Below are 13,514 nucleotides of genomic sequence, written 5' to 3' on the forward strand. Positions count from 1 at the left end.
ATATTACACCACTAGAGGCGCTCCCGAGTGAGTCCTAATGGAGCAATTGAGCAAAATCATTTATTTATACATTTATATATTTTGATAATTTTTATACTGAAAATTTTACTCATTTGTTCAAAAAATAATAAAATGTTTCAGTAATGAAGTCATCATTTTTAAAGCCCTGAAACTTGCATAAACCAACTAAAATGAATTATTTCCCTAAGATCAACATCAACCTTTCCTTAAAGATAAGTCTTTTCTAAGGGCTTTCTTAATGAAAATCACCATAAACCCTTAAATGTCCCCTTCATTATTGAAGTTCCCCTAGCTAAGTAATCCCTTAAAGGTCTCATTCCATCATTTTTGTAATAATTTTATTTTTATTAAAAATGTCTAGCTATAGTCTCAAGTATGAATAAATGCGATGTGACTTGTTTTTGGTGAAAAAATTGCTCCGGTGATCAAGTATTACCACGCTTTATTCCGGTGGAGGAGTGAGGGGGAGAAACGATTGGATTTCGGCTTTTGCTTATGAAAATTCAAAAATCCATAGAATTTTTACTTTGAACTAGTGTAAACATAACTGTTTTATAAACACACACCTACCTATCTCAACTGTACTTCACTGGTGGTGTTCCATAGACCTTTTGTATTTTACAAAGGGCACTAAAAAATTGATTTTAGTAGAAGGACCACTTTAAGTTTTGTATAAAGAGCCACTAAACCCTAAACCATATTTTTTCCATTAAAAGCTGAAATGTGTTTCCTTGAAGTAATAAAACATTTTATCACGGTCCTTTCTGCCCCTGCTGCGCTCTCTCTGGTTCAACTGTGCTACAGGCGAGGATGATGTGTCTGTGTACCCTGGTACAAGAGACACATCACTATAAGCAGATCAGAAATTCCTCCCCACTCCCCCGAACCCCCCAGAAACACGAAAACATATAGAAAGGTTTTATTTTAATTTTTTTAGTTAAATATTTTATTCTACTTTCGGAAATTAAATGAATATTCTGGTCAAGTGGTTAGTGAATAATTTGATTTTGAGTTTTTAGCCTTTTAGCTCAATTCACCCCATTCATTAAGGACTCTCTCGCGGGCTCCCTCTAGCGGTTATACTAATTTTCTGATAAGGTTAGTCTCTCCATAAAGCGGCTCTGACTGAACGAGTAAAGGCCAAAACTATATTTTTAGAAACAAACTAACCTATCTAAACACATTAGGAGATGAACGAATGGAACATGTGCCACAAATAACACACACACCAACTAACATCTGATACTTATAACATCTGACATGAACTGAAATTAAGAACTTTTACTGAGAAAGTAAAAATGAAAGCTAAACTGACATTTATGAATTGTATTTCCTAGGACTTTTAACGGCACGGTATAAAAGGGGCTTTTATTTTGAAATAGACAAAGCATTCATTCCATGGCGGAGTTTCACCCCGTTGTTCGTGTTTATCTGATGGCGTTGCTCAATTATAATCACGAATATCGGGATTAGGTGACATGTTTCGGTTCTTACAGCGCTGTAGCGGCTGTGTACAACTTAATACGCTGTCTTCCGCTTCTGGAGTGTTGAATAAAAAGAGCTAAATCCAGAAAGTACGAGGTAAGTGATGGTTATATCTGTGCACCTGCTAACAACAGCTAGCTAATCACTCCCTGGACTCTTCAACACTGAGTACAAGGGGACTTTTATACATATAAACATTTAAAGAAAGAAAAAAATAAATGAACTAATGCAGTAATAATATCATCACATTATATAAAATGAACTAAGAACCCTGGTTCTAAACACCAGCTATTACCAATAACTCATCAATAAATTTGTGTAAAGTAATATGAGTTTGATTATATGTTTCTGAGGCTCTCTGTAGCTGTGGTTCAAGGGGACTATATATATAGCATGTAGTTGTAAAAAAACATGCTTTTAACTATAGCTAGTTAGTTAGCTATCTTGTTGATGCAAGTGGAGACAAATGCAGCATAACTTACAGTGCCAGTCAAACGTTTGGACGCATCTCTTTTCATTCAGTGTGTTTTCTTTCTTTTTATGCTTTTTTACATTGTAAATTTAATATTGAAGACTTCATTGCAGTTACACATGAACATGTGGAATTATTAGGTAAGTGGACACATTTAGCTTTAAAGACAGATCTTCACACTCTTAGTATTTTTATTTCGGTGTCTTCATGAGATAGAGTCACCTGGAATAGTTTTCTCAGCGTTTTGAAGGAGTTGCTAAAGGTGCTGAACAATAGTAACTGCTTTTTTCTCGTTGTGAAGCTCCAGCTCATCCCAAATCACCTCAAATTGGATTGTGGAGACTAAACACTTTTGTTTACTACATAATTCCATGTGTCCCTTATGTTAATTGATTTCATATCTTTAATCTACAAAGTAGAAAATGAACTGAATAAAGAAATATAGAAACACGTTGAATAAGAAGGTGTGTCCAAACCTTTGACTGGTTCTGTATATCCCCATTATTATCTATACTGAGGTTTGTGCAACCTGCTGATTATGTGCAGTTGGGGTTATAAACTGTTCATGTTCTAGCAGCTGTGTTGCAAGCTAACCTACTGCTTTAACAATGCATCATGGGAAATCTCAGTATGAAAAATAAAAGGCAAAATAATGAAGAATAAAGACTACGTCCTGAATGTAATTTTCTACATACCTGTTAATTTGCCCTGTGTCTGTTGTAAAGTGTATAAAAGAAGTCTGTAATAAAAACTTTAATTAGACAACAAGCAAAAGCACATAATTGTCTGTAGGGTAGTGCTCCAAAATAAAAAAAATATATATATATATTGATAACTACTCAACTAATCACTTTTATTGACAGTAGTAGTCTTTGAAAATAATATATACATAAAAAAGAAAAGCCTGCTCTTTAATATACCATAGTCCAGTATTTTATTAGGCAACATACAACAATAGGGCTTTCTTTGCTCTCAGTTCTTCATGGTTCGGTTCCACAAGATGTTGAAAACACTTTTTTGAGATTCTTGTCCCTAATGTCTCAGAATGTGTCCTGTTGAATTCAGATATTGTCTTTGTGAAGAACATTAAATAACAATGGAGTATTTGGCATGCTTATTAAACTATCTAGTTTTAAAGAGCAAGTATTCTGTTCTTGGCAGAGAAATGACATCTGCTTCAAGGTTCAATGTAACATAATGTGCATTCTGTGATGCTTTTCTGGTTACTAAAATTATACAAAGAGTTTATCTGAGTTAATGTGGCCAATCTGTCATTTCATTCCATGTCTGTGTGATTTCATGCATTATACAGCTGCAACAAGATGTCTTATTAGATGTATACATAAGTTGTGTAAATAAGTGTGTCTTTTCTCTCTCTCTCTCTCTCTCTCTCTCTCTCTCTGGTTTTTAGAATGAGTCTTCATAAAAGCCTGTGTGCAGCATGGCACTGATTCTGTTTGCCTTTGTGGTTCGGGTCAGGGATGGACTCCCTCTCTCTGCCTCCACGGACTTCCAGCACAATAAAGAGCTTCAGGAGAGGAAGCAGCAGCTGAAAGTCATTTCTAAGTCCTTGAATTTGCTCCCTGAGAGAGGGATCATCAAGGGCCATGAGCTCCATATATAGTGAGTTACTGGTGTACAAAATCACTTTAAATGTTATATAGATTGTAAGTAGATAAATGATATATGATGCTTAAGTATACACAAGCAGTCAGTACAATCAGTAACAGTAACTATCAATACCATTAACTATAGAGCCTCTCTATATATGTGTTTAATGTTAAGATCTATATCTTAAACTCTCTTAATTGTGTACACACCTTGTTACCCACTCTATGTAGATCATACATTCCCTGTTACATTGTTTGTGACAAAAGGCTGAACCTGCTGGGGCGGTTGGGGTAATTGCTGATTCAAGCATATAAATATCAGCCCAGGAACACACTGTTTCACTGTTTACTTATCTAACAGATGAAAGTCACACATAGCAAACATAGGCAGTAGTACAGTGGTTCTCAAACTGTGGTAGCTGTGTGTACCACCAGTGGTATGCAAAGCATTCCAAATTTGCTGCATGAACCCAAAAATAGTAAGAATTAAAATCTGTTTTCTTCTGTTATTTTGACATTAGGAAAATTAATGTTTTAGTTTAGTGTCTAACCATTTTTTTTACTTTGTATGTAAACTCACACCTCTGTTCTTTACTGTAATTACTACATTACCATAATTATTAACTTTTAATAGTTTGATGGGCCCTATAGCATAACCCTGTGGAACTCCACAAGCTATGCTGAACTAATTTTTTTGTCTATTCTTCAAGAAGATACCATGTAGACTCCGTAGGTAACTACACCACACCCCTGTTGTTTTCCTCTGTCTTAAGCTTTTCAATATATTGTGAGAAACATTCTTTCATACTCGCTTGTAGATTGCAAATGGAAGAAATCTCTTCACTGTTTTGAAGTGCCGCTTACAAAATAGATGAAGTGATTTGCGAAGGCCTCGTCTGTCCTACCCTATATAAATGTGTGTGTATGGAACATGTGACTGTGAAGTGACTTTTAGGTGGTACTAGGAAGTTTTCATTTGGATGGTACATAATCTAAACTGTTTGAGAACCCCTGCAGTGTTGCACTAAAAAATACTTTGGAAATTAGTTTCATTAATCTGCGTTCTCAGTGTGCAGTTGTAAGAAAGTCTGCATTTAAGCATGGCTCTGTTTACATCCAGTGGAGGGGTCAGAACAGAGCCAGAAAACATTCCTCCCACCCTGTTGGGTCATTTGTTTACTAAATGGCCTCTCTGTGTGTTGTAGCTTCCTCTCGTCGGAGGGCGTGGCCTACTTGACAGTGTGCGCATGCAGCCTCCCTGTTGCTGTGGCCTTCTGCTTCCTGGAAGACCTCCGCTGGGAGTTCACCGCAAGCTTCGACAACTCAGCAGTCGCCCTGGCAACCCGGCCATATCCATTCCTAGAGTTCGGTGAGTATGCAGAAGGATGTGCTTGTGGCCAAGTTTATTAAATGAACTGGACTTAATCACAGGATATTCATGCTGAGGCTGACCAGTATGGATAAAAAATAGTATAATTATAATTGAACATTTAATATATTTAACATATATAAGTGACCCATTAATAAGATGGTTATTTACTTTAATTTGCTAAATTTACATAAATACTGTGATTCATCAGTGCTGATCTGGAATGGATTAACATTATAAGTAAAGCAAAACAATTCTACAATATCAGTGTGAAATCCTATTTGAACAATGCAGCCAACACACATATCATTATTTATGAATTATCTTTTTTTGTGTTAAGCATGTTCTTTTGATCCGCTGGAACTTTTCTTTGCTGCATTCTTCCACTACAGCGGTTGTATTTATAACCTTTCTATTATGAACATAACAAAGACAGATCAGCAACCATATATAACAAGCCTCTCCAATCAAATGAATAGGATACAGTAAAACAAATTTTGCAAGTGGATATGAATTACCTTATGATCTAAATGCATTTCTGCCTTAAGCCACAAGATGGCACAATTACAACATCAATTTGCTGTCAGAGGAGTCATTCTCAGAAACAGATGGATGGAATAGTGCAGGGGTCACTAATAGGCGGACTGTGGTCCGCGTCTGGACCCAGAGGTTGTCCAATATTCCACTTTACTCCACCTGATCAGAACTCCTCAGCAAGAGCTCCCAAAACAACCCTACTTCAAAACTATGGCAACCCCCAGGGGACAAAAAACATTGGCAACTTCCCCCATCAGTTTTACCCACAACTAGGGTTGCAGCGGTAACCGGTTTCACGGTATACCGTGGTATTAAAATGCACGGTTATCATACCGTGTGTGTTTGCTTATTACCGGTAAAACGCAAGCCAGCGGAGAAAGTCACTCGCGCATGCGCAACTCTGCTCCGCTTCAGCTACTCAGCACACAGCGGTGAGAATGGCAGAAAGTGCATCAGACTAGAGCTTAGATTCTCTGCCCGAACCAGACCTGACCCGAGGACCGACCCGAAATCGGGTCCGTTCGGGCCGAGATTTCCCACCACATTCCTCGGGCCGGGTCGGGTTGGGCTCCAGAAAATAGTCTGAGATGTAGGCATCTGTTTTTTAATTATATATTTTATTTTTAAATAAAGCTCTGGTGTGATAATCACAATGTTAATGCTAAGTAACCAATTATTATTGTTAATGAAAACGAACCAAATAACGAAAACTGAAAGTGAAACTTAACTAACTTATTTATAAGCGCTGTTTTCACTCCCGCAGTTCTACAGCGGGAGGTGTTGTGCCGATTCTGTCCGCGAAGCGGGAGTCGGATTGAGCAGGGAGTCGGATTCGGCATAACAGCGGCAGCGCGGCTGCACCTCGCGGTCCGCGGTGTTAGTTGTAAGCGCTCGCGCTAGCCGCAAAATACGACAGAAAACACTGAGAAACTGCAGAATTATGAATTGGACTAAAATGAGCACGAGGAGATAAAATAGAACCTTTACCTGTGAGTAGCTCATATCAGAACACGCAAATCTCTCTCTCTCTCTGTGTCTCTCTCTCTCGCACGTGAACTTCTCCGCACTGTGTTTAGCTGTTCTTAAAAATCATTTTTATTAAATAATAGTTCTATGCTTCTATGTTAGTGTTAATTAACATAATTCTGATCATATTTCGCTCATTCAAACAGCCTGAAAACAGACTTGTAATCAACAAGCTTGTAATCAATGTGGCCGTAGTCACAGCTAAAGGAGGAAATACATCAAACCTGTTCTCCCATCTCCGAGAACACCACCCCGCTGTGCAGCGCAAAGTATGTGTTCAGTTTATAATTTTACCTAAATAACCTAAATAAAACTTCTTTGTAGTCGTGCACAACCCATGCGGTAAGCGCCCGCAAAAGCGCTGAGTTATCCGAAATTTGGGCACGCAGGTACAGGCGTGAAGTGCGTGCTACGATGGATTCACGTGTCCGTGTAAAGGTCCTGGCCGGACTGGATGTGAAAGACGCCATTCATTTACATGCGTTAATTTTCAAATTCTGACGTGCCTGTTTTTCATATGTTGAAGGTTTTAAGGTGTGAAAGCCTTAAAATAGAAATCTCTATTGTGAGGATCATGTCAGAAATAAATCCCCTCTTTCTGCAGTATCTGCTTATATACCAACTTTTTTTATATATATATATACACTCTTAATGCCCTTAAGAGTAGTGGAAAAACATGGTTTCCTTCACCTGATGGTGTAGTTTCTACAATAAATAGTTAATTGAACAAAAAACCTTTGTTGTAATTTCTTTAAGGGTCAGTTTAATAATATATGTAACAAACTGTGATACCGTGATAACCGTGATACCGCGGTATTTTCCGAGACGGTTATCATACCGTGAAAATCTCATACCGTTGCAACCCTACCCACAACCCACAAACAGTTTGGACCAAACTTAATTCTAATTAAATACCCCTGGAATACTGCCTAATCTACTCATTACCCAACAAGTGTGGAACTGAAATCAGAATAATAATAATATATATATATATTACACTGCTCAAAAAAATAAAGGGAACACTCAAATAACACATCCTAGATCTGAATGAATGAAATATTCTCATTGAATACTTTGTTCTGTACAAAGTTGAATGTGCTGACAACAAAATCACACAAAAATAATCAATGGAAATCAAATTTATTAACCAATGGAGGCCTGGATTTGGAGCCACACACAAAATTAAAGTGAAAAAACACACTACAGGCTGATCCAACTTTAATGTAATGTCCTTAAAACAAGTCAAAATGAGGCTCAGTATTGTGTGTGGCCTCCATGTGCCTGTATGACCTCCCTACAACGCCTGGGCATGCTCCTGATGAGGTGGCGGATGGTCTCCTGAGGGATCTCCTCCCAGACCTGGACTAAAGCATCCGCCAACTCCTGGACAGTCTGTGGTGCAACGTGACGTTGGTGGATGGAGCGAGACATGATGTCCCAGATGTGCTCAATCGGATTCAGGTCTGGGGAACGGGCGGGCCAGTCCATAGCTTCAATGCCTTCATCTTGCAGGAACTGCTGACACACTTCAGCCACATGAGGTCTAGCATTGTCCTGCATTAGGAGGAACCCAGGGCCAACCGCACCAGCATATGGTCTCACAAGGGGTCTGAGGATCTCATCTCGGTACCTAATGGCAGTCAGGCTACCTCTGGTGAGCACATGGAGGGCTGTGCGGCCCTCCAAAGAAATGCCACCCCACACCATTACTGACCCACTGCCAAACCGGTCATGCTGAAGGATGTTGCAGGCAGCAGACCGCTCTCCACGGTGTCTCCAGACTCTGTCACGTCTGTCATGTGCTCAGTGTGAACCTGCTTTCATCTGTGAGGAGCACAAGGCGCCAGTGGCGAATTTGCCAATCCTGGTGTTCTCTGGCAAATGCCAAGCGTCCTGCACGGTGTTGGGCTGTGAGCACAACCCCCATCTGTGGACGTCGGGCCCTCAAACCATCCTCATGGAGTCGGTTTCTAACCGTTTGTGCAGACACATGCACATTTGTGGCCTGCTGGAGGTCATTTTGCAGGGCTCTGGCAGTGCTCCTCCTGTTCCTTCTTGCACAAAGGCGGAGGTAGCGGTCCTGCTGCTGGGTTGTTGCCCTCCTACGGCCTCCTCCACATCTCCTGGTGTACTGGCCTGTCCCCTGGTAGCGCCTCCAGCCTCTGGACACTACGCTGACAGACACAGCAAACCTTCTTGCCACAGCTCGCATTGATGTGCCATCCTGGATGAGCTGCACTACCTGAGCCACTTGTGTGGGTTGTAGAGTCCGTCTCATGCTACCACGAGTGTGAAAGCACCACCAACATTCAAAACTGACCAAAACATCAGCCAGACAGCATAGGTTCTGAGAAGTGGTCTGTGGTCCCCACCTGCAGAACCACTCCTTTATTGAGTGTGTCTTGCTAATTGCCAATAATTTCCACCTGTTGTCTATTCCATTTGCACAACAGCAGGTGAAATTGATTGTCAATCAGTGTTGCTTCCTAAGTGGACAGTTTAATTTCACAGAAGTTTGATTTACTTGGAGTTATATTGTGTTATTTGAGTGTTCCCTTTATTTTTTTGAGCAGTGTATATATATATATATATATATATATATATATATATATATATATATATATATATATATATATATATATATATATATATAACATTAGCTTCACCAGCTATTAAAGAATTATTTAAAAATGTAAGGATAATGTTTAGTGTTGTTGAGCTACTTCAACTAAAGGGGCTCATGTTAGATCATAAAGGAGATAACTTGTTGGGTTTATGGTAAAACCACCATATGATAAATCATATGTAATTCATCCAATACAAAATTATTACTTACAAAATATTTAAAAATGTACCTGCATTTTTCCATTTTTTGAGTTTCAGTCAAATAAATAAATATGTATTGTTAAAATCTTATCTTGTTTCTTTCTTGTTAACCCAGTATTGTATCTCGTCTCGTCTCCTGACAAGTGTCTCATCACACGGCCAGTAACAGCATCTGTTATGTTTAAAGGCTGATGCTGATTTTTCTGTTTTCATTAAGAACTGTATATTTAGTGTGTTTTTGGGTAATATAGCACTCCAGTACCCACCCCACCCACACCCCCCTCTAATACCCTGTCACTAAATCTTATATATTGCAATACATAGATCATGGCTCAAGTATTGTGATAATGTTGTAGCATGGGACAGTAGCAATTGTCAAACATAGTAGTTTTATTGTGATTTTGACTTATTGGGTTGACATATTCCTCCTCATCCCTCTGCAGACTAAATTTGTGTGAGGTTGTAATGTTTTTCCACATGTCCCTTTTTTCTGCCTCAGACAGCACCATTCAAAAACTGAAGCAGCACTATAACCAGAGTGGGGGACCTTCTCTTGGTGTGACGCTGGCTGAGGTGCAGGAGGAGCTGAGGCTCAGCCCTCCTCAGGTCCTCACCATGGAGGAAGTTCAGCTCACTAATGGAGTGGCTAATGGGCACGTTGATCAAGCAGCTGCCGCAGGTTTGTATCAGTTCACACCATTTCCTCCTACTCCAAATGCAGCAATCCCAGAAAAAATATTTAGGCATAGGTTGAGGTCGAAGTGATCATTTAGGCATGCAGCTTGCATTATACCCTAACGAAGCCTGTAAGCTTCCAGTACTTTAAACATTAAAGCAACAAAGTGTAGCATTTTTATCTGTTAGTATTTTATTTTACAAAATAAATATAACAATCCACTGATCTGTTGTAATAGGGAGAACAGCAACTCTATAAATTCCACTCCCTTGTTGGCACACTGCTATCTGCGCTATGTAACTCTAGTGAAGCAGGCAGGATAAGGCTCTGGAGAACTTCATAACACTGCGTAGCCTTTCCTTAGTAAGTCTTAGTCCTGTGAAATTCTGTAATATCATTCTACTGTGTCAGTTCATCTTCATTAGCTTTATTAACTTTTATTGATGGTTCTGTTTCTCTCAGCTTCTCAAAAGCACAGATTACACTTCCTTACTGTAGGGGGAGCACAAGATAAAGAAAGAACAATTCTTCATAACACTGTTTTAAACCACTGTTGGAACTCTAAAGTTTTTAACATATTAACCTGCTGGTTTTAAAGGTCAGAATCAGAGACTAGAGCCGGTCTCAGCTCCTGGCATCCTGTCGCTGATCCTCAACATCATGTGTGCTGCCCTCAACCTTATCAGGGGCGTCCACCTCATTGAATACACCTTTCAGGTAATGTAGAATTATGGACTGTTTTAACCTTCTTTTTGTGTGTTTTACATTTTGATAAGTGTATGTGTTTTCATTTAGGTAACTCAGTGATTGTTGTTATGTTTTCTACAGGACGATTATGAAGGAATATGGAATGTCGTGGCATTTATTACAGCCTTTGTGTGTTGTGTTTTCCAGGTACGTTCTTTAATATTTCCCTCATAGAAGTTACTTATTGCCCTTATTGCCATTAGTATCCATTGCATTTCCACTTTATTTGCTGCACTTTCCTATTAGCTACACTCATGGTGCGTTTTGTAGATATACAAAGTGCAGCCTATCTGTTGCCTAGTTTTCCATTTACCCACTATGTTCATCAGTGGAAAAGAACCATGATCTGACCACCAGTAACCAGGTGCTGTTGACACAAGAGTGACACTGATCTCATCTCTGGTATGTTCACCAACGAAAACTGACTCTGACTGCTGATTACAAAGATGACTAAAACTAAAAGTGATACTGCTATACTTAACTAAGTAATATCTGTTTTGCAGTGGTATTTTCCACTAAAAGACATCATAGAGGTTCTAAACTGTGCAGCAACATATGGTCTATCCTTCAAGGTGCACCTATGTTGTAGGTGTTTTTGATTAAAATGCCAATAAGAATAGGTACAATGTAAATGATTACACTTGCAGTCATTCTACTTACAGTCATAAGAATTTATAACATTTACATAAACATGAGACCTTGCAGTTACAAACCAGTGTATTACATTTTTTTGTATTCGTTTTTATTCTTAATAAGACATAAAGGGCAAGTTTCAAATACACAGATTAAGGCTAATTCTAGACTTAAATGAATTTTCAATGGAGATTTATCTTTGGCGTTTCAATTTAGGCCAGGCTTAATCTGTGTCTGGGGAAAACTGTCCCAAAAATATTATGTAACATTTTTATGCTATTTAGCAATATGTAATATGTAAATATCTACAATATTTAAGTTGCTTATAAAGAAATTGTTTACCTACACAATGTTTTGCCAAAAGTCATGAGAGAGCAGTGTGTAAATTGATCATGAAGTGTTCACACCTGTATAAGTTGTGAGGTGTTATCTTGTGAGAGACATTGCATTGCCCAGTGTGCTCATGGCAAGGCAACTTTAAATGATCAAAGTTTGAGTGAGGCCTGATAGTGGGTGCAAGAAAGATGGGACTTTTCATTTCTGAAGTTGTGCGGGCAATTAACATTCCTCCATCCACATTGCCATATGTGTACTAGGAATACATCATACATCTCACAGTACAAGGTAATTATTGTGACCGGCAGTATTTGTATAGATATATCTGTCTGTTCCTTCCACATAACTCAATTTTGGTTTCATCTGTGAATCATCCAGGTGCTCTTTAAACATCCAGTAATTATTAGTTTTTTGGACTGCAGTGGCTTCCTCCGTGGTGTCCTCCCATGAACTCCATTCTTGTTTTTTAATGTTTTCCTTATTGTAGATTTGTCAACAAAAATGTTCCAGCATGTGCCAGAGATTTCTGTAAGTCGTTATCTGACACTCTAGGATTCTTCCTCACCTCGTTGATCATTCTGCGCTGTGGTCTTGCAGTCATCTTTACAGGACGACCATACAAGCAGTTTTTTCTGAAATCACATCTACATTCAGTGTGGAATGGTGGTGTTCAATTTGTCCCAAAACAACTTTTGGTATTGTCTACTTTTAGTAGATAGAAGCCTGAATGAAAGCAGCTGCCAACCCAGATTCCTGGTTTTTTTTTCTCTCACACAGTGTCACCTCTACTTATTCCACTCCTCACTAAAGAAGCCCCTGTCCTTTACCCTCCTGACCCTCATCTTTCTATGCAACATCTTCCTGTTTGGCCTGAGGAATGTCTGGCAGCTGGCCTTCCACATTTCTGTGGCCTGCCTCTCCACACTGCTCTCCCTCAACCGCAAGCTGCTGGACAGAGCTACGGACATTGGAGTGTGAGTTAACCCTCATGAAGCTTCTAGAGCTGCTTCTGAACAGTCATGAGGTAGGACACGTGACTCTTAGAGTGTGTCTCAGCCTGGTTTAAAATGAGCTAGGCTTAATAAAGTGGGACTGGGAAATGTACAGATGTACAGAATGAACAATAACGATCGGTAGGTCATACAAAGAGACTGTGGCAACAGGAAAACAGTGTATACGCACTTTGGTTTTTAAGACTTGAAGAAGAGACTACCTTCAAAGACTGAACTTTGACTGTCACCAGTATCAACAAGACAATGCCTCCAAGTGTCCTGAGCATATCGGGGCCTCCAAGTGTCCTGAGCATATCGGGTTTTAATAAGCTTGGGCTGTCACTGTTGCTTCAGTAATATTATAATAAGTTGCTTATTTTGGGAAATAATTAACTTCTAAATAATACAAACTGTTTGCAAAGTTTTCAAAAAACCTTTTCCAGAAATAATAAACAGTGATAACATAATGAGAACATATAAAAATCACTATGCAGAAAAGAAGTGCGTAAAATTGTAGGTAAATCAAGCTGTTTCTGGAAGCCAGAAAGATACATTCAGTATGCTCCAAAATTAAATCAGTTATTTTTTTAATCAAAGTTAAAAAAAATGCGTTTTAAGAAAATGAGCTCTCCAGGCCTACTTTAGAGTCATACATAATTGTTTCACTATATCATTATTTTGTCAAACTACCATGCTCATATTTGATTGCTGAACAAGAGGTTTTACATGCTTTTTTTTTCAAAGTGCTTTTTTTTTTTTTTTTTTTGTTACCAATACCAATCAA

At 38.8% G+C, this 13,514-nt stretch overlaps 1 protein-coding gene across 1 annotated transcript; it reads left to right on the plus strand.

Annotated features, from left to right (window-relative positions):
- The first annotated feature begins 1,412 nt into the window (after positions 1 to 1,412).
- Positions 1,413 to 12,846, plus strand: sec22c (SEC22 homolog C, vesicle trafficking protein). Its single transcript, XM_049486009.1, has 7 exons — positions 1,413 to 1,602; positions 3,390 to 3,601; positions 4,794 to 4,957; positions 9,846 to 10,025; positions 10,621 to 10,739; positions 10,851 to 10,916; positions 12,516 to 12,846. Exons 2-7 carry the CDS (start codon positions 3,420 to 3,422, stop codon positions 12,714 to 12,716), a joined length of 912 nt encoding a protein of 303 aa, XP_049341966.1. The 5' UTR covers positions 1,413 to 1,602; positions 3,390 to 3,419; the 3' UTR covers positions 12,717 to 12,846.
- Positions 12,847 to 13,514: the final 668 nt, after the last annotated feature.

Source organism: Astyanax mexicanus, chromosome 1, assembly GCF_023375975.1.
Source record: "Astyanax mexicanus isolate ESR-SI-001 chromosome 1, AstMex3_surface, whole genome shotgun sequence".
In the NCBI taxonomy this organism is placed as follows: Eukaryota; Metazoa; Chordata; class Actinopteri; order Characiformes; family Acestrorhamphidae; genus Astyanax; species Astyanax mexicanus.

Coding starts and splice junctions, on each gene's coding strand:
- sec22c (XM_049486009.1), top strand. CDS start 3,420: ATGGCACTGATTCTGTTTGCCTTTGTGGTTCGGGTCAGGGATGGACTC. Junction 4,958..9,845: donor ATATCCATTCCTAGAGTTCG/GTGAGTATGCAG, acceptor TTTCTGCCTCAG/ACAGCACCATTCAAAAACTG. Junction 10,917..12,515: donor TTGTGTGTTGTGTTTTCCAG/GTACGTTCTTTA, acceptor TCTCTCACACAG/TGTCACCTCTACTTATTCCA.